This window comes from Gopherus evgoodei, chromosome 12 (genome assembly GCF_007399415.2).
Source record: "Gopherus evgoodei ecotype Sinaloan lineage chromosome 12, rGopEvg1_v1.p, whole genome shotgun sequence".
Lineage (NCBI taxonomy): Eukaryota > Metazoa > Chordata > Testudines > Testudinidae > Gopherus > Gopherus evgoodei.
Genome location: NC_044333.1, coordinates 2,803,433 through 2,824,107, shown reverse-complemented (window position 1 = coordinate 2,824,107; position 20,675 = coordinate 2,803,433). Strand labels below are relative to the sequence as shown.

The window sequence follows — 20,675 nt, the reverse complement described above, 5'->3', positions numbered from 1 at the left end:
GGGTGGAAGAACTCTCCGACACAGAATTACCGCCGAAGCAGGACCCGCCGCTGAAGTGCTGGGTCGTCAGCGGTAATTCGGCAGCAGGGGTCCCCGCCGCAGGTGTTCAGGGCACTTAGGCGGCTGGTCCCGGAGTGGATAGACCCCCCACTGTCGAATTTCCACCAAAGTGGAGGCTCCCCGAGTCCAAAGACCCCAGGCCTCCTGTCACGGAGTGACCGGGCTATGCTCTGGAACTGCTCCCCACCAAGCAAGGCAGGACTTTGGGGAGCCTCCTCTCACTTGGAGCAAACTTGTTCAGGGCAAGAAGCTCACACTGCTTCACCTCCTGGGTCTCTCCTTGGAGCTTTCAGCATCCTCTGCCCCTCCGTGCGCTTCCCACAGCGAGCCCGCCCCAGTGAGGTCCTGGGGAAGCCACAGGGTCCTGCACCCCCACTTCTCAATCAGCCGTGACTCTCAGCCAGCCAGTAAAACAGAGGTTTATTCGATGACAGGATCAGTGTCTAAAATAGAGCAGGAACAGGGTCTGAAATAGAGCTTGTAGATACAGCGAACCAGACCCCTAGGCCGGGTCCATTCTGAGGGGCAATGAGCCAGACTCCCAGGTCTGCACTTCACTCCTCATCCCCAGCCAGCTCCAGACTAACAATCTCCTTCAGCCCCTCCTCCTCTGCTCAGTTCCTTTCCCGGGCCAGGAGGTCACCTGATCTCTTTGTCTCCAACACCTTACGCTGGCACCTTTGCAGAGGAGGGGCCCAGGCCATTAGTTGCTAAGAGACAGAGTGTCAGGCATTTAGGAACACTGGCCCTTTGCTCTGCCAGATACTTAAGAACTGCCATGGGGACACAGAGGCACCAACACAGTATTCAGAGAAAACATTAAGAACATTCCTAGTTCGTCACACCTCCTGAATCCTCTGGGCGGCCCTGTCACAATGACATGTTTTCCGAGCTCATGCAGTCCTCCTGCACTCATAGGGCACAGCTTAATGCATGGAGGCATTGAGTGGCAGAGGCCAGGAAAGAATTAAGTGAGAGTGAAGAGCGGAGGCAGGACGCGATGCTCAGACTAATGGGGGAGCAAATGGACATGATGAAGCGTCTGTTGGAGCTGCAGGAAAGCCAACAAGAGCATAGATTGCCGCTGCATCCACTGTATAACCGCCTACCCTCCTCCCTATTTTCCATAGCCGCCTCGCCCAGATGCCCAAGAACACTGGGCGGAAAGCTCTGGGCACCAGTCACTCCACTCTAGAGGCTGGCCAAGCAACAGAAGGCTGTCATTCAAACAGTTTGATTTTTAGTGTGGCTACAAGAAGCAATGTGGCCTTGTCCTTCCCTTCTCCCCCACCCCACCCAAGCTACCTTGTCCGTTATCTCATATTTTTTTTAATTAATAAAGAAAGAATGCATGGTTTCAAAAGAATAATTACTTTATTTCGAAGGGGGGAGGGTGGTTGGCTTACAGGGAATTAAAATCAACAAATGGGCAGGTTTGCATCAAGGAGAAACACAGGCAACTGTCACAATGAAGCCTGGCCAGTCATGAAACTGGTTTTCAAAGCCTCTCTGATGTACAGCACACCTTGCTGTATTCTTCTAATTGCCTTGGTGTCTGGCAGCTCAAAATCAGATGCCAGGTGCTTTGCCTCAACCTCTCACCCTGCCATAAACGTCTCCCCCTTACTCTCACAGAAATTATGGAGCACACAGCAAGCAGCAATAACAATGGGAATGTTGGTTGCGCTGAAGTCTGCCCAACACTGCCATTGAGCTTTTAAACATCCAAAGGCACATTCTACCACCATGCTGCACTTGCTCAACCTATAGTTGAACTGCTCCTTACTTCTGTCCAGGCTTCATGAGCCATGGGAGCAGGGGGTAGGCTGGGGTAGGTGCAACCACGCAGTTCTGCTGTCCTAAAGAGCAGCCTGAGGCAGAAGCCTCCAGCCTGCAACAGCAGCGGTGACAGTGAGCAGAGGGGTCTCTGTGCTTGCCATGCTATGGCATCTGCATGGGTAACCCAGGAAAAAAGGCGTAAAACGATTGTCTGCCATTGCTTTCACAGAGGGAGGGGTGACTGACGACATGTACCTGAAACCACTTGCGACAGTTTTTGCCCCATCAGACATTGGGAGCTTAACTCAGAATTTCAAAGGGCAGCAGAGACTGCAGGAACTGTGGGACAGCTACCCACAGTGCACCGCTCTGTAAGTTGACACTAGCTGCGGTAGTGAGGACGCACTCCACCAACTTAATGCGCTTAGTGTGGACGTATGCAATCGACTGTATAAAATCAATTTCTAAAAATCAACTTCTATAAAATCAACCTAATTTCGTAGTGTAGAATACCCGTACAGTAAACTCATAGAGGATTACAGTATTCACTCTTATCTGGTGAACAATCCTCCTCTTTGACAAGATCCGCTTAAACAAGAGTGACGTTAGCAGCTGTAATTTGCCCTAAACAGCTTTTCCCATTGATTTTTACATTCTCTGCACAAGTTATGGGGCGCCCTTCACCCGAGCTCACAGTAAAAGCATTTACATAAAAGGTGGCAGTGATGAGGTAAATTCGGTTACACACAGACAACTGCTTAGAGTCAAACAACAAACCAACACTGTTCCAAACTGGACAGATTCTAGCCCCATCTTTGTCATTGAGAGGAGCTGGCTTTTCAGGATGATCCGGTTCCTGTTGTTCCTTTATTCTTTTGAGCTCGAGCTTAAGTCTGTCAACTTTTGCCTTAACTTCTAGCTCCTGCCATTGAATATATGCCATTCTCTTTCCATAACAGTGATATTTTGCTTTTCCAGCAACTGGAGAGATGCTATTCTTTGTTCAAACTGCTTCCTTATCACTGGCCATTTGTCTTGGAAACTGGCCCAGAGTGGCACTTTGTGAGTGATGGGGGAAGCGGGGCAAGGGCTTCTTGAACTGAGCTGCTCCTGTTTGCTCATGCACACAAGCAGCTGAGCTTTGCACGCACAAGTTCTCCAGGTAGCCAGAACTCCGTGAGGACTTTGGGCCGATTTGCCAAGAAAAAACAGCTTCCCTCTCTCCAATATCAGCAGCTGAAGGCTCCCTTTTGTTCTCACCCAATGCATTATTTGCACTGAGTGTAGAGTTTGGGCTGCTTATGGGGGTGTTGAGAACCACACATCTCTCTTTGGTAGGTATACAGATCAGGCGTGGGTTTGCGGTACTCTCACTGAGGCCTTCTCAGATTGGCTGGACTATGAAAGCAGTAATCAATGGACTGATACTAGGCACCAAGAATATCAGGGGACGGCCCTTTTGTGGGCACAGTGGTTTGAGCATTGGCTTGCTAAACCCAGGGTTGTGAGTTCAGTCTTTGAGGGGACCATTTAGGGATTTAGTTGGGGATTGGTCCTGCTTTGAGCAGGGGGGTTGGACTAGATGACCTTGTCATAAACAGATAACTAAGGGTTAATGTTTCTTTCACCTGTAAAAGGTTAACAAAGAGTGACCTGTAACACCTGACCAGAGGACCAATCAGGAGACAAGGTATTTTAAAATCTCATGGGAGGGAAGCCTTTGTTTGTGGGTTTGGGGTTTGGCTTTGTTCTCTCTGGGTCCTGGACGGGACTAGAGGTGAAACCAGGTTTCTGCTAATCTCCCTGCTACAGTCTCTTATCTATTCAGAATTGTAAGTAAGAAAAGGCGGTCATAGTCTTTTAATTTGTTTTTTTTTCATTTACATATGTGTTCTTGCTGGAAGTAGCTTAAATTGTGTTTCTGCTGGAGAAAGTTTCTTTCTATTGTTTATAAGTTGAAAGACCCTGTAACTGTTTTACCATCTAAAGTGCAGAGATAAACCTTTTACTTTTTTCTTTCTTTTTTTTAATTAAAAGTTTTGCTTTTAAGACCTGTTGATTTTTCTCTCCTAATTAAGGCTCAAAGAAATTGAGTCTGTACATACCATGGAATTGGTGGGGGGAAGGGAAGGAGAAATTTCCTCTTTGTGTTAGAGTCACGCAGCTTGAATCTGTATTGCCTCTGGGAGAAGGGGAGATAGAAACTTAATCTCTCTGTGTTGTGTTTCAAGGAATTGACTCACGGTATCTCCTAGTGTACCCAGGCTGGAAAGATCTGGGAGCAGGTAAAGAGGTAAGAGGGAATGGTTTATTTCCCTTTGTTGTGAGATTCAAGGAATCTAGGTCTTGGGGTCCCCTGGGAAGATTTTGGGGGGACCAGAGAGTATCAGGCCCTAAAAATTCCTGATTGGTGGCGGCGCTACAGAATCTAAGCTGGTAATTAAGCTTAGAGAACTTTATACTAGTACCCATATTCTGGACGCTAAGGTCCAGATTTGGGAATTATACTGTGACATGGTGGGCAGCTAATTGGGATAGATAAGAATCCAAAAGCCAGTAAGATTATTAATTTGCTTCTCTGCTAGCTGGTTATAAGCAGAGGGAAGGGGTTTATTTTTTTAAATTGCAACCACAGAATTTATTTTCCTTACTTCGGTCTGACTGTTCATAAATATGGCCTCAGGCAAGGGCTATTAAGTTTAACAGGGGTCTTTTGTTAGACAATAGAACTCCAGCTGTGAGTCAACTACACCAGCAGAACACACATGCAAATGAAAGGTTTCCTTTTGTTCTAGTTTTATTCAGGAAGGCTTGTTAGAAAGACTCTGTTGCTTAGCAACACAGCAGGCAGCAGAGGAACAGTAATTCAGACAATAGAGCAGCAGAGGGCGCCCCAACACAAAAAAAAATAAAAATAAAATTAAAAGCAGGAAACATGACTTCCAGGGCAAAAGTAGAGGCATAGCACAAGCGAGATATGGAAAAAAAATACAAGAACTTGAAATAAAACAAAAAGAGATGGAGCTAAGAGAAAGAGAAAGAGAGGTGGCCCACAGAAGAGAACAAGAAGACAAAGAGGCAGCCTACAAAAGAGAGCAAGCAGCCAAAGATGCAGACCACCAAAGACAGCTGGAACTCCAGAGGGAGACCTACCAGCAGGCCCTGGAATTAGAGAAGGCTAAGCAACAGAACCCAGCCAATCCTAACAACCCATCTCAAGTTGTTGTTCCACATCCCCAAAAATTTCCCACCTACAAGGCAGGTGATGACACTGAGGCCGCCTTAGAAAATTTTGAAAGAGCCTGCCTTGGGTACAGCATCTCTGAAGACCAGTACATGGTAGAACTGAGGCCATAGCTCAGTGGACCCTTAGCAGAGGTGGCGGATGAAATGCCTAAGGAGAAAATGAATGATTATAAACTTTTTCAAACCAAGGCCAGATACCGAATGGGGATAACACCTGAACATGTCTGTTGGTGGCTCAGAGCCCTAAAATGGAAACCAGATGTGTCGTTCCCCCGACACGCCTACCACATTGCAAAGAATTATGAAGCCTGGATATCAGGAACCAAGGTTAACAATCTGGACGAGCTGCACCTCCTGATCCAAATGGAGCAGTTCTTAGATGGTGTTCCTGAGGAAATAGAGAGGTACATCCTAGATGGAAAGCCCAAAATGGTAATTGAGGCGGGGGAGATTGGAGCCAAATGGATGGAAGTGGCAGAAAAGAAAAAAGCTATTGTCAAGGGGAGCGAATACCCCAGTGTGCACACCAACAATAAACCCTATAACCGAGGGCAGCACAAGACCCCACCAACAACCCAAGTAAAGCCACAGACGTCCTATTCTTCCATCTCATCAGTCTCCAGTAACCCACCTCGACCCAGTGACCAGTCAGCTGGAAAATGCTTTAAGTGTAATGAACTGGGACATATAAAGGCCAACTGCCCAAAGAACCCCAACCGAGTGCAGTTCAGTACACCACCATCACACCAAAGATCCCCAGGCCCAGATGCCTCTCAAATACCCATGAAGCGAAGGGGAATATTGAGAGTGGGCGGAAAGAAGGTTACTGCGTGCAGAGACACGGGGGCACAAGTGTCAGCTGTCTACCAATCCTTCATTGACCTCAAATTCATCAACCCAAAGGCCCAAGTGACAATTTACCCCTTCATGTCACAAGCTGTAGACTTGCCTACAGCTGAACTGCCTGTCCAGTACAAAGGCTGGTCAGGAATGTGGACTTTTGCAGTCTATGACAATTATTCCATCCCCATGCTACTGGGGGAAGACTTGGGAACCAGGTGAAGTGGGCTAAGAGAGTGGGAATGGTTACACGTAGCCAAACCAGGCAAGCTTCCAGACCCATTTCTATTCCTGAGCCGTCCACAGAGGCCCCATCTGTATTAGAAGAGACCCAGACAGAGGTAGTGGACCCGGATCCCATGCCAACAACTGAAACAGCCACAGCACCTCCAGTTCCAGACCAGGAATTGGAAAAACAGCCAGCACCAGAACCGTTGCCAACACTGACGACAGTGCTTGCAAATCCATCTTCAACCCCAACGCCAGAGGGTGCCAGCGAGCCGGAACTGGCAGAAGCAGCAGACAACCACACTCAAAAGGATACCCCCTGGTGCACCAGCGGAGAGCGGTTCACCAGCAATGGAAACAATCCCATCACCTACATCGCTTCCAGAGGGACCAAGCCCAAGTCCACAGTCTGAGGAAGAACTGGTGTCTCCAGCTTCAAGGGAACAGTTCCAGACTGAGTAGGAAGCAGATGACAGCCTTCAGAAAGCTTGGGCGGTGGCACGGAGCACCCCACCGCCTCTCAGCTCTTCTAATCAATCCCGGTTTGTTGTAGAACAAGGACTTTTATACAAGGAGACTCTTTCTAGTGGACACCAGGAAGATTGGCATCCACAAAAACAGTTGGTGGTTCCAACTAAGTACAGGGAAAAGCTCTTAAGCTTAGCCCATGATCATCCCAGTGGCCATGCTGGGGTGAACAGAACCAAAGACCGGTTGGGGAAGTCCTTCCACTGGGAGGGGATGGGCAAGGACATTGCCAAGTATGTCCAGTCTTCTGGGGTGTGCTAAAGAGTGGGAAAACCCCAAGACCAGGTCAAGGCCCCTCACCAGCCACTCCCCATAATTGAGGTCCCATTTCAGCGAGTAGCTGTGGATATTCTGGATCCTTTCCCAAAAAAGACACCCAGAGGAAAGCAGTACATACTGACTTTCGTGGACTTTGCTACCCGATGTCCGGAAGCAGTAGCTCTAGGCAACACCAGGGCTAACGCTGTGTGCCAGGCCCTAACAGACATTTTTGCCAGGGTAGGTTACATCCTTACAGGGTAGGTTACATCCTCCGACATCCTTACAGATTCAGGATCTATTTTCCTGGCAGGGACCATGCAAAAACTGTGGGAAACTCAATAGGTGAACCTCTTGGTTGCCACCCCATACCACCATCAAACCAATTGCCTGGTGGAAAGGATTAATGAAACTTTGGGGGCCATGATACGTAAATTTGTCAATGAACACTCCAATGACTGGGACCTAGTGTTGCAGCAGTTACTTTTTCCCTACAGGACTGTACCGCATCCCAGTTTAGGGTTTTCACCGTTTGAACTTGTGTATGGTCCTGAGGTTAAGGGGCCATTACAGTTGGTGAAGCAGCAATGGGAGGGGTTTACGCCTTCTCCAGGGACTAATATTCTGGACTTTGTAAGCAACCTACAAAACACCCTCCGACATTCTTTAGCCCTTGCTAAAGAAAACCTAAAGGATGCTCAGGAAGAGCAAAAGGCCTGGTATGACAGACATACCAGAGGGCGTTCCTTCAAGGTATGAGACCAGGTTATGGTCTTGAAGGCGCAACAGGCCCATAAAATGGAAGCATCATGGGAAGGGCCATTCACGGTCCAAGAGCGCCTGGGAGCTGTTAATTACCTCATAGCCTTTCCCAATTCCTCCCTAAAGCCCAGAGTGTACCATGTTAATTCTCTCAAGCTCTTTAATTCCGGAGACTTACAGGTTTGTCAGTTTACAGTCCAGGGAGGAGATGACGCTGAGTGGCCTGACGGTGTCTACTACGAAGGGAAAAAAGACGGTGGCGTGGAAGAGGTGAACCTCTCAACCACCCTGGAACCTCTGCAGCGGCAACAAATCAAGGAGCTGTGCACTAGCTTTGCCCCATTGTTCTCAGCCACCCCAGGACGGACTGAACGGGCATACCACTCCATTGACACAGGTAATGCTCACCCAATTAGAACCCCACCCTACCGAGTGTCTCCTCATGCCCAAGCTGCTATAGAACGGGAGATCCAGAACATGCTACAGATGGGTATAATCCGCTCATCTACCAGTGCATGGGCATCTCCAGTAGTTCTGGTACCCAAACCAGATGGGGAAATACGCTTTTGCGTGGACTACCGTAAGCTAAATGAAGTAACTCGTCCAGACAACTATCCAATGCCACGCACTGATGAGCTATTGGAGAAGCTGGGACTTGCCCAATTCATATCTACAATGACTTAACCAAGGGTTACTGGCAAGTACCGCTAGATGAACCTGCCAAGGAGAGGTCAGCATTCATCACCCATGCAGGGGTGTATGAATTTAATGTGCTTCCTTTCGGGCTGCATAATGCACCCGCCACCTTCCAGAGGCTGGTAGATGGTCTACTAGCAGGACTGGGCGAACATGCAGTTGCCTACCTCAATGATGTGGCCATTTTTTCTGACTCCTGGCCCGAACACCTAGAACACCTGGAAAAAGTCTTTGAGCGCATCAGGCAGGCCGGACTAACTGTTAAGGCCAAAAAGTGTCAAATAGGCCAAAACAGAGTTACTTACCTGGGACACCAGGTGGGTTAAGGAACCATAAACCCCCTACAGGCCAAGGTGGATGCTATCCAAAAGTGGCCTGTCCAAAGTCCAAGAAACAGGTCCAATCCTTCTTAGGCTTGGCCGGGTACTACAGGCGATTTGTACCACACTACAGCCAAATTGCTGCCCCACTGACCGACCTGACCAAAAAGACCAAGCCGAATGTAGTCAAGTGGACTAATGAGTGTCAAAAGGCCTTTTCCCAGCTTAAGGCGACGCTCATGTCGGACCCTGTGCTAAGGGCCCTGGACTTTGACAAGCCATTCCTAGTAACCACAGATGCATCTGAGCGTGGTATAGGAGCAGTTCTCATGCAGGAAGGACCGGATCACAACTTCCATCCTGTCATGTTTCTCAGCAAGAAACTGTCTGAGAGGGAAAGTCACTGATCAGTCAGTGAAAAGGAATGCTATGCCATTGTGTGCGCCCTGGAAAAGCTACGCCCATACGTTTGGGGACGGCAGTTCCAGCTACAAACCAATCATGCTGCGCTAAAGTGGCTTCATACTGCCAAGAGGAACAACAAAAAACTGCTTCGATGAAGTTTAGCTCTCCAAGATTTTAATTTTGAAATTCAACACATTTCAGGAGCTTCTAACAAAGTAGCTGATGCACTCTCTCGTGAAGGTTTCAATCCACTGGTTGAAATTTGTCCTTAAAATGTAAAAAGTCTTGTAGTTTATATACTTAGTAGTATATATAAAGGTACATGTGTTGTATTAATCTGTTTGTTTTAAAGTTCTAGGAAGAAATCACCGCCAGTGAGGTTCCCCACTGTCTGCGATTTGGGGGACGTGTCATAAACAGATAGCTATGGGTTAATGTCTCTTTCACCTGTAAAGGGTTAACAAAGAGTGACCTGTAACACCTGACCAGAGGACCAATCAGGAGACAAGGTATTTTAAAATCTCGTGGGAGGGAAGCCTTTGTTTGTGGGTTTGGGGTTTGGCTTTGTTCTCTCTGGGTCCTGGACGGGACTAGAGGTGAAACCAGGTTTCTGCCAATCTCCCTGCTATAGATAGAAACTTGATCTCTCTGTGTTGTGACTCACGGTATCTCCTAGTGTACCCAGGCTGGAAAGATCTGGGAGGAGGTAAAGAGGTCGGAGGGAATGGTTTATTTCCCTTTGTTGTGAGACTCAAGGAATCTGGGTCTTGGGGTCCCCTGGGAAGGTTTTGGGGGGACCAGAGGGTATCAGGCCCTAAAAATTCCTGATTGGTGGCGGCGCTACAGAATCTAAGCTGGTAATTAAGCTTAGAGAACTTTATGCTAGTACCCATATTCTGGACGCTAAGGTCCAGATTTGGGAATTATACTATGACAGACCTCCTAAGGTCCCTTCCAACCCTAATAATCTACGATTTGTGGGCCTAGCACCAGGCCCATCTGGGTGGGCCAGCACTCTGGGGGCCTGGGCTGGGCAGGTGGTTTCTGGGCCTGGCCTAACTGGGTGGGCCAGACTGGTCCTTTGCAGCCATCTTCGCTGCAACCACTAGGGGAAATATTCAGAGGGTGAGTGGGAGGGAATGAGGAGAGGTTTCCTGAGCACATGCCTCATATATGGGCATAGAAGTGCTATGCTTCTACTCGCCCTAAGTCAGTGGGGGCAGTTGGGCACTACCTCACTACCCTACAGAGAACACCACCAACGGCTCCCTAGCAGAGACCACAGCCTAGTGTTCTGGGTGAGGCTATAGCATAGGAGGGGCCCCTCAAAGCGAGCTACGTTGCAGGCTAATTCCCCACTCTGGCACTCCAAGAGCAGAAGGTAGGAGCCTGCAAGGATTCTAAAAATTAATACTGGCCACTCCAGGCTTGTATTAAACTCCCAAGGGTACAGCTTCTCTCTGACCTTGGCTTGGTAAATGCTGCCACCACCCAAATGCAAAAAAAAAACCCTTTCACCCAGGAAGGAGCACTTGGGAATTCCTCCCTGTGGGGTACCCTCAAGCCCTTTCATCTCCACTCCATGGAAGAGCTGAGAAGAAAACAAAGGAAATGAGCTGTTGTCACCAACTAATCAAACAGCATAGGCACAAACCTCTTAGAACACAACAATCCAAATCCTGTTCTTTCAAAAGGTAAATTTTATTAAAAATGAAAAAGAAAGAAAATACATCTGGAACTTAGGCTTTTGCTAGATTTTAAAAGAGCAATTCCAAAAATTAAGCGCTCAGTATAGCTTTCTTGGGGGTACAGCTTAAAGGTTACAAGCAAACAAAAGCATCTGAGATTAGCACAGAGGAGATCCACGGGACAAAATAAAGAAATAAACCTGATCGCGTTTATCTAAACATTCCCTGTCCCAGTGATTCCTTCCAGGTATGGAAGATAAGTTTTCATACCTGGTTCAAACCTTACACAGCATTCCTGCTTAGAGCATTGCTGCTCCGTGTCCCAGCAGCCCAGAGAGAACAAGAGACAAAGGAAAAGTTTCTTTCCCAATTTTAAAAAGGTCTACCAAAAGCTCTACCGTCCCATCGACTCTTTTGGTCAGGTGCCCACTTTTTTTTCTTACCTGGGGGACTTTTTAACCCTTTACAGGTAAAGCAAGTAGAGAACAGCCACCAAGAGGGATTTTACAGCTAACTGGCTGGCTGGGTGTCCATTAAAGGGAGCTCCCCCTGCCTCCTGCCTTATTTATCACACAGGCGTGAGCATTTCCTGGGGGTGGGTGGCACTTAGCCGATTTCAGCTCTGCTTCCATTGCTTCCGTCAGTACCAAGGGAGTGTGATCGACTCGGATTGCTGGTCTGGAATGAGTGTGACCCTCAATAGCCATGTTCTGTTCACACCTGGGTGCAGTATGGCAGAGAGGGGCGCTCCCTGAACTCCAAGCCGACAATCCCCCAGCCACAAATGGCAGGTAGCCCCACCCCAGGAACTCCCACGGCTGCTAGTCCAAAGCCAGCCCCTGCAGAGCTGCCCAAAGGGGTACGTAGGGCAGGTCTGCACTTGAAACCCAGCCGCTGTGGCATTCAGCGAGGACATTGCTGCACCGCGGGTGGAGCGTCTCCCATCAGCGTGGTTACACCACCTCCGCGAGCGGCCTGACCTGTGTGCGTGGAGACACCCTCCCGCCCACATAGCGCTGTCCACCCCAGAGGCTAGGCTGGGAGGAGCAATTAGAAAACTCAGTTCCTGGTGTGGGGTTCAGGAATCGCTCGGCCCAAGGTGCTGGAGAAATCCTCTGTATTCAGCCAGGCAGCTCAACTCCCTCTGCCTCACAGGAGGAGGCTCCGGCACCCCCCTCCCCAGCCTGCTGGCCTGAGAGGCTAACCCAACCCACTGACAGGTACAGGTCCCCACCGCACCTGATAGCTAAACTTAGCTGCACGGGCAAAGTGGAGCAACCCCCGGGCCTGGCTGGAGACACGAGCCCCTCGCTCGGACACCACCTGCCAGAGCGCCCCGCAGCAGGGCAGGGTCCCAGCTTCCTATCAGCCCAAACTGAGCAGCAGAACATTGTCCTGATCAGCTGCTGGGAGCCAGTGACTCGTTCACTTGGGCACTGGCATTCCCACGCTCTCAGCTGGCCCCAGAATCAGAGTAAAACAGGTCCTGCAGAGCAGCTCATTTGAACCTCCTGTGCAGAGAGCCCTGCCAGCATGAGCCCTCTCGCCCTGCAGCTCTCTCCTGTCAGCCCTGGCCCGGCCCATGGAGCTTCCTCCCTCCCGTGTGCGTACATGGGTAATGCATAGTTCCATACGTGGCTCCAGCATGGCTGCTGTCAAGGGCTGTGCCGTTCCGTACTACCACGGCTGTGCTGGCAGCTTTGTATTGTTCCAAGTCAGGCCCCTGGCACGTGCAGCACCTTGTCTTTGGAGATTGGCTAACGGCTACTGGAGCTTCACACCCATCTCACTAATCATGTGGAAGAAACTTCATGTGGTACAGGAAGCTGGCCTGGTCCAGCCCGGCCCTGTGTCCTTTGTGTGTGTGGCTGAGAGAGGGCAGGTAAGAGTTTGCCGTGTTCTTTGGAGAACAGTGCTAGCGTCTAGTTCCCAGCCCAGAAGCCAGAGGGGCTGCACCAAGGTGGGGAGGTCGAGGAGCTGCCTGGCATGGACACCCCACCTGGTGTCGGGGCGAGGCGCTAGGCAGAGACATTACAGGGGAGAGGTGCTCGATTATTGGCCCGATGCCCTTGGCAGCCAGCTGTAGCCAGGCAGAGAACGGCTCTAACCCCACAGACTGCCGGTCAGGAGCCGAGCTGCACTAGACACAGAATGGTTCTCCCCAGCCTTGCCAGCCCCTCCTTCATCAGCAGGTCTCCAGAAAGCCAGAGCAGCCTTGCCCGTAGCTCCCGCTCTCGCCCCAGCCCCCTGGCTCTGTCGTAGTACTGAGCCTGGGCTCTGGTCTCCATATGCCTAGGGCTGCCCCGGTTCCCCTGCAGCAGCTGCCATCTCAGTTGGCTCTCTGCAGGTGCTTCTAGGCCCTCACGTGCCATTCGCTGGCTCCCTGTAGCCTGCTTTGACTCGCAGACTCTTTCAGCAATAAGTTTGAAACCAGCTTCCTGACCACCTGGCTCTGCTGCCCTCTGGGTGCTGAGCTGCCCTGATATCACTCGCCATGGCCCTGGCCGTGGCACAGCCCCTGCGTTGGGAGTCCAGCCTTTCTGCTTTGCTGGGCATAGGGGGGTTAGCACTTGCCCAGCTTTCAGGCTGGCTAAATGGTACAAATCCAACCAATGGCAGGGCTGTTGCATTAGAACGTGGGTTTATTGAGGGCACAGGAACGGCTGACGGCGCAGTCACTGGAATGACCTGACCCAGAGCTCCTGTCATGTGGCCAGGGGACGTCTCACCAGGGAAGAACTTTCCCTTCCCAGTTCACAAAGGTCCCGTTGTCCTTCTTGGAGAGCGTTGAAAGCACGTTCAGGATCCCTTGGACACTCACGTCCACCGTCAGTGGAGCCTGCAGGGGGCAGAGGAGAGTGAGGGGGAGAAGCCTGCCCTGGGGCTGGCCCAGGCCAGGATCTGGGAAAGGATCTCAGTATTCCCATTCTGCCTTCGCTGGCAGTGAACGGGGGACGCAGGTTCCAGGCCAGTGTTTACAATAGAAAATGGGTGAAAAGGGCTGCACCCCTGAGAGACAACCTAAGCCCCAGTGGAGACAGACGACCAGCTCCTGCCCTGTCCAGCTCCGCAAGGCAGCAGCTCTGCAGGGTTTCTTGTGCAATGCTGAGCTATGAAGGAACCATGGGACCAGCAGCCCTGGGAAGCAACGCCCAGGACGCAGCAATGAATCCCCAAGGAGCTGGGTCCTAACGACCGCCTTGCTGTGATGGGAGCCTCTGAGAGGTGTCATCAATATGGGATGGGGGTGATAAGGGAACAGGCTCCAGTGTAACCATTCCCCCTACGATGAACTTCTGCCCTTGACATGTAGCTACGACTGGCCTCTCCCACTCAGCACCTACCTGGTGGGAGCCTGTGCTCCCCATGTCAGTCTGCACCCAGCCAGGATGGACAGCGATGCTCAGGATCCCGTCTCCCTCATACCCCAAGGATTGGCACTTGGTGAGCATGTTCAGAGCAGCCTGTGGGCGAGACACCATGAGCAGAGACAGCAGCATGTGAGGAGAGCAGGGACCCACCCCCAGGAGAAAGGTGAGCAAGGGGGACAGCTGATGCAAGCTGCAGTGTGTGATTCTCAGCTGGGGATGATCAGCATGTTACTGAGTCATCACCTCTCACTGCAATGGGCCCACGTGCAGGACCCAGAGTCCTGTTCCAAGGCTTGGGCTCTGGGGTCAGGTGACCAAGCATCATGTGACCCGGAGGCCGTGCTTCCCACAAGAGGCAGCAGAGTGAGATTGGCCTGAATGCTGGCCTGGCAGGTCAAATCTGGAGGATAAACCACGGGGCAAGAATAGGGTGATCAGACAGCAAATGTGAAAAATCGGGATGGGGCTAGGGGATAATAGGAGCCTATATAAGAAAAAGATCCAGAAATCGGGACTGTCCCTATAATATTGGGACATATGGTCACCTAGGCAAGAAACACTTTTCTTTCCCCTTTGTTATAGCGGAATACGGACCGAGCGTGAATTGGTGCCCCAGTGGGCACACCCCCTACCTTGCTGCACCGATAAGAGACAACTTGCCCAAACTGCCAGGCAAAGGGATTCGTGATGGAGCCACCCTCACTGGACATGTTGACAATGGCCGCCTTGCTGCAGCTCAGCCCTGGTTGGGGGCTCCCCTGGGCAGCCTTCTTCAGCAAGGGCAGGAACGCCTGGGCAATGGGGAGAAAAGAGCACCCCCGGGTCAGCTTAGGAGAAAGGACCCACATTCCTCTCTTCACCAGCGGACTCTGATTTGAATTAAAGTGGGTCCAGCTGTTGCCCAGAGGTGTCACAGGCTGGCCCCCTCGGCCTGCTGCTCCTGGCCCATGCTCTCCCCCTGCCCTCCAACTTGTTCAGGCTCAGTCCTGTTTTAAAGGCTGATTTCTAGGAGTTGGGTAATCCCATTCCGCCCTCGCTGGCAGTGAACGAGAGAGCCCGGTACCAGGCCAGTGTTTACAATAGAAAGTGGATGAAAAGGGCTGCACCCCTGAGAGACAACATAAGCCCCAGTGGAGACAGCGTCAGGTCAATGGAATAATCTGCTGTTGCCCTAGCTACCACCTGTTGGAGCAGTGGATTTATTATAGCATCAGAAGAACTCTTTTGGCACCGCTGTCATGTTTCTAGTGTAGATACAGTCGATCATATGCTGTTTCCCTACCTTAGAGCCCTGCACAGAGTATCTTGCAGGATTGTACACACCCTCTAGATCCGGGATTCTCAAATTGGGGGTCAGGACCCCCGAGGGGGTCATGAGGTTACTACATGGGGGGTCGTGGACCTCCACCCCAAACCCCACTTTACATCCAGCATTTATAATGGTGTTAAATATATAAAAAGTGTTCTTAATGTACAAGGGGGGGTCACACCCAGAGACTTGCAGTGTGAAGGGGTCACCAGTGCAAACGTTTGAGAGCCCCTGCTCTAGATCTCTGCTAGACAGAGGCCTCGACTCACTGATATGGAAGTATTTCCTCTCTAATACGCTGAGCTGTACTTACAGCATGCTGCAGAAATGGGGTAGGACAGTCAAATACCAGCAGCTTTGGCCTAACTCACGGGGGCAGGCCTAGGTATTTTGCCGCCCCAAGCACAGCAGGGAGGTCGCGGGTCCCGCGGATTTGGCAGCACGCCTGCGGGAGGTCCGCCGAAGCCGCGGGACCAGCGGACTCTCTACAGGCATGCCGCCGAAGAGCAGAGCACCTCCGTGGCTTGCCACCCCAGGCACGCGCTTGGCGTGCTGTTGCCTGGAGCCACGCCTGCTAACTCGAATTCCATCCAAGTCAATGGGAGTTTTAGCGCGGAGGTATTAAGAGCCCGGACAGGTCAATACAATTGGCTTCTTCAAATCCTACACTCAGTATAAGAATAGCAGCAAAAACTTGTGGGCGTATTCAGTATAAAACAGAGCACCTATGATCAGAGCTAAGACAGCCTCATCAGTAAGTGCCTTGTCCAATACCTGTCCCTGCAGAAGGCTGGGCTGCTGGGGGAAAGGAAAGTACCTCGTACCTAGATGCAAACACACACTTCAGCGACAACTTATCACATTGTAAGGTTGGGATTTAAGTGCCCAACTCTCATTCACTGTCAACGCGCTTTGTGTGCCCAACTTCCTTAACCACCTTTGAAAAACCCAGCCCTGGTGCACAGAGATAGAGCAGGCCAGGGCAGCAATGGCACAGCTTTCCCCACCCAGCCATCCATAAAGTTTCGCAACCCCGATGTGGCCCTCGGGCCAAAAAGGTTTGCCCATCCCGGCTCTCAGGAGATGGCCTCTACTGCAGGAGCTGGACTCTTGGCTCATAATTCACCTGACATGTACACTGTGATGAACACCGCACCCCAGCCCCCAAACACACACACACACACACACCAGGTTGGCTCACTGATCCAGGAACCAGAGCCCTGGGGGGAAGGGAGAAGTTCTGGCCTATGCAAAGTCAAACCCCAGTGCAGCCGGCGACCTGCCCTCTGTCAGGGCCCTTACCTGGCTCACCAGCAGGGGCCCTGTCACGTTGGTTGCGTACACCAGGGACATGTCCTCCGATGTCTCAGACTCTAGTGTGCTCGGTCTCACTATCCCAGCATTATTTATCAACAGATTCAGCCCCGAGCTTTTCAGATGCTCCTCAACTCTGGTTGCTGCCGCCTTGATGCTGGCTGGATCAGTAGCTTCTATAGAGACAGAGCAGGAGGTTCAGAGTAGGGTCAGCAGACAGCAAATGTGAAAAATCAGGACAGGGGGTGGGGGGTAATAGAAGCCCATATAAGAAAAAGACCCAAAAATCGAGACTGTCCCTATAAAATTGGGACATCTGGTCACCCTAGTTCAGAGGTGTGGTTCCTCCACCCTGTCACTAACCCCTCTCCCGGAGACCCGAAGCCCAGGCTGCTCCACAGAGCCATGCTAACGACTCGGGAGCTCATAAACACAGCTAGCCAGAACTGGGTCGTGCCATGGCAAGGGCAGGACGGATGGCATCAAAGCCAGAGAGTAAAATCGGGGGGACCAGTTGTCAGCTGGGCGAGTGGAAAGCAGTGTGGCAGTGAGAGTGGTAATGGGGCGGGGGGAAGGGTGTTGGACCAACAGGATCTTCCCAGGGGTGAGCAGGGTTGGAAATCTGCCATCAGAGCTCTGGCAGGCTCACCCTTACCCAGCTTTCATCGTCCCATGAGTACATCCTTCAGGGGAGAGCGCCCTGATGGCACAGTTGTTTGGCAGCATTTCAAACATGCCGATTTTTCCTATTAAAAAGTGTTTGCAGCATTTTTTTTAATCAGAACCATCAGCACAATTTTCGGGTTACTGAAAAAGCTGGTTCAACAAAAGAGCTTGATAGTCATTTTGACACATCACCGAAAACATGGGAGAAGCCAGGAGGGCTCGGGACGGAGCGGACGGGCGGGTCTCAGCAGCATGTGGGCTGCGGGAAAGGGGGGATGAGCCTGGGGGCGATAGGCTGGGTCCCCGTGGGGGTGTCACTGCAGGCAGAGGGTCACATGGGGGGTGATAGGCTGGGCTCCCGCAGGGCCGTGAGTGAGAGGCGGGACCCCGGCATCATGTGAGGGGCAGGGATCACATGAGGGCTGACAGGGTGGGTTCTAGGGGGAGGAGGGTCGTTGAGCGGTGGGGATTAGGCGAGGGGTCTCAGAGTGGGTGTCAGTGGGGGGCTGGGCAGAGGGGGGTCACATGAAGGGTGATAGGCTGGGCCCCTTCAAGGGAGGGTTGCCAAGTTTTGTGTGAGGTAGTCCTAGAGGTTTCATCACATGACAATCATTAATTAAACATACATTTTTAATTCCTGGAGAATCCAGGACAGTCCTGAAGGGTTGTTAACCCTACTTCAGGGGGTTTATCACCGAAGGAGGGGATGGATAGCTCAGTGGTTTGAGCATTGGCCTACTAAATCCAGGGTTGTGAGCTCAAGCCTTGAAGGAGCCATTTGGGGGGTTGGTCCTGCTTTGAGCAGCAGGTTCTACTAGATGATCTCCTGAGGTCTCTTCCAACACTAATAATCTATGATAGCAGCAAAGAATCCTGTGGCACCTTATAGACTAACAGACGTTTTGGAGCATGAGCTTTCGTGGGTGAATACCCACGAAAGCTCATGCTCCAAAACGTCTGTTAGTCTATAAGATGCCACAGGATTCTTTGCTGCTTTTACAGATCCAGACTAACACGGCTACCCTCTGATACTTAATAATCTATGATGTTCACCCTGAGCACTCGTGTGACCCTATGTGTGCAGTCACTGTGCCACTCACTCAGATTTGGCCCTGCTCCCCGCAGCCTCAGTCATGTGAGCAGCACTCCAAACATCAGCAGGATAAGCAGCTGGTCCCAGCAGATCAAAGGCATGACCAGACCAGCTACTTTATGGCTACTGCCTGAGCCAGGGGTACTCCCCCATGAATTTGGGCCCTGGCCATTGGCCTAGTTTGTTAATCTGGCCCTAGCAGGATCCCTAGGCTGGGATTGGTTCCCTGTTCATGAAACTGATTCTTTGATTCCAAAGCTTCAACTACCTGAAGGAGGGTTCCAAAGAGGATGGATCTAGACTGTTCTCAATGGTGGTAGATGACAGAACAAGGAGCGAAGGTCTCAAGTTGCAGTGAGGGAGGTTTAGGTAGGATACTAGGCAACGCTATTTCACTAGCAGGTTGGTGAAGCACTGGAATGGGTTCCCTAGGGAGATGGTGGAATCTCCTTCCTTAGAGGCTTTCAAGACCCAGCTTGACAAAGCCCTGGCTGGGATGATTTAGTTAGGAACTGGTCCTGCTTTGAGCAGGGGATTAGACTAGATGTCGTCCTGAGGTCTCTTCCAACCCTGATATTCTTTGATTCTACGAGTCTATGAAAGGAAATCTGTCTCCAATAGAGCGAGGCCTGTTCAGACCCAAAGCAACCAGGCTCATACATGGCACAGGCAGCCCCTGTCTCAATCAAAATCATCCCTTCCCTGCCAGTCTGGCACGCAGGACAATCTGCAAATACCAGGAACTTCCTGGGCCTCCTCCTGACCAAGCCCAGAGAGCCTGAGTGGGACATAGGAGACGTGAGAGTTGCTCTGTTGAGATAGGTGGCTGCTAGGCACCCTCCCCTTCACTAACACCTAGGCCGGAATAACACTAACAGCGGCTCCCAACCAGGCAAGGAACAGGAACACAGAGACAGGGGGACGGGGAACAGAGAACCAAGAGACCCAGAGCAAGGGAGCCTCAGCTCCAGGGCCAGGGCAGGGCACCCACCTAGCGCAACAATCGCCAGATTTGGATGCCTGGACGCCAAGTTCTTCAATTGCTGGAAGAGAATAAAGTCCACAATTATTGACAGAGCCACTAGCCTGCAGGGATGGTTAGGCTGGGCAGAGTCCAGCTCCCTGCTGCTACCCTGGACCAAGTCAATATCTGCCTGCAAAGTTCCCATTCGCAGGATACAGCCCTGGCTTTCGGGGTCTGCAGCAGGGTGTCTAAACTGGCATTATCTAGCTCAGTGCAGTCAAGCCAGGGACACGTTTCCCTGTTCCCTTTAGGAGACAGGTACTTGTGCTCCCCGCCCTCTCCCTCAATGTGTTCTGCTAGCTTCGCATGTGTCCCGTGCAGACCTCGTCTCCAGCCTTATGCACCAGGGACCATCAGCCTGGAGCAGAGGCTGAAATCTCCTCCTCCTCGGACCTGTGGCTTTTGGCTCCAAGTGCTGGAGGCCCCTCACTTAGATTCCCCCACCACCAGGTACAGCTAACTCCCTCTCACCTCGCCCCGTTCTCACCTGCGCTCGCTCTCCCTCCGGGTCCCGGCAGGTCGAAAAGACCCACTCGGGTGGGTTTGATTTCTCCAGAAACTGCTTGACGAGCTCCAGGCCGATTCCCCGATTGGCCCCAGTCACCAGAACGCTGCGGACATTAAAGCCAGCCATGGTTCTTGCCTGCCTGTGCCCCAGCTGGCAGGCCTGTGCTCAGCGAGAGCTGGGCTAGTTCTGGCCCCCACGCCCCTGCACCTGGGGTTATATAGGGTCTGACTCCTGGGTTCCAGCTCCCTGATTCCACACCAAGGCCTGGAGCCTGCCCAGCGCAGAGTAAAATCGCTGGAAGCTGAGCAGAGGCTCCTCCTGCAGGGGTGTGGGAGTCACCATGGATTGGAGGAGCTGTGAAGTGCAGAAAAGATGGTGGGGGTGGGGGGGGAGGCTGATCAGAAGTTTTTGGGATCGGATGGACTCGTGCATTTTCACATGGTGACCTTTACACTAGGTAGGGTTTGCAATCTCTCACAGAAGTGATAAGAGTTTGGGCAAGTTAATATTCAACGTGGTGAAACTCATTCTCCCCTCCCCTGACTTGGCTGAGCTGCATGGCACCTACTAATAGCTTTCA

The 20,675-nt window shown here is 51.4% G+C and overlaps 1 protein-coding gene across 2 annotated transcripts; it reads right to left on the bottom strand.

Annotated features, from left to right (window-relative positions):
* Positions 1 to 13,432: 13,432 nt before the first annotated feature.
* LOC115660539 (C-factor-like) lies at positions 13,433 to 20,366 on the bottom strand. 2 transcript variants are annotated; one of them, XM_030582038.1, is made up of 6 exons: positions 20,075 to 20,366; positions 19,555 to 19,606; positions 16,793 to 16,980; positions 14,814 to 14,972; positions 14,155 to 14,274; positions 13,433 to 13,649 (listed from the first exon to the last, which is right to left on the bottom strand). In XM_030582038.1, the coding sequence occupies exons 1-6, from the start codon at positions 20,219 to 20,221 to the stop codon at positions 13,536 to 13,538; spliced, it is 780 nt and encodes a 259-aa protein (XP_030437898.1). In that variant the 5' UTR covers positions 20,222 to 20,366; the 3' UTR covers positions 13,433 to 13,535. The 2 variants fall into 2 exon arrangements, with proteins under 2 accessions (XP_030437898.1, XP_030437899.1); XM_030582039.1 differs by lacking the exon at positions 14,814 to 14,972.
* Positions 20,367 to 20,675: the final 309 nt, after the last annotated feature.

What these genes read in the sequence shown, in the direction of transcription:
- LOC115660539 (XM_030582038.1), bottom strand. Translation starts at nt 20,221, where the DNA reads ATGGCTGGCTTTAATGTCCGCAGCGTTCTGGTGACTGGGGCCAATCGG. An exon ending in CGGAGGGAGAGCGAGCGCAG is followed by an intron (nt 19,607 to 20,074) that starts GTGAGAACGGGG and finishes ATTCTCTTCCAG; the next exon opens with CAATTGAAGAACTTGGCGTC. An exon ending in TCTGGCGATTGTTGCGCTAG is followed by an intron (nt 16,981 to 19,554) that starts GTGGGTGCCCTG and finishes CTGTCTCTATAG; the next exon opens with AAGCTACTGATCCAGCCAGC.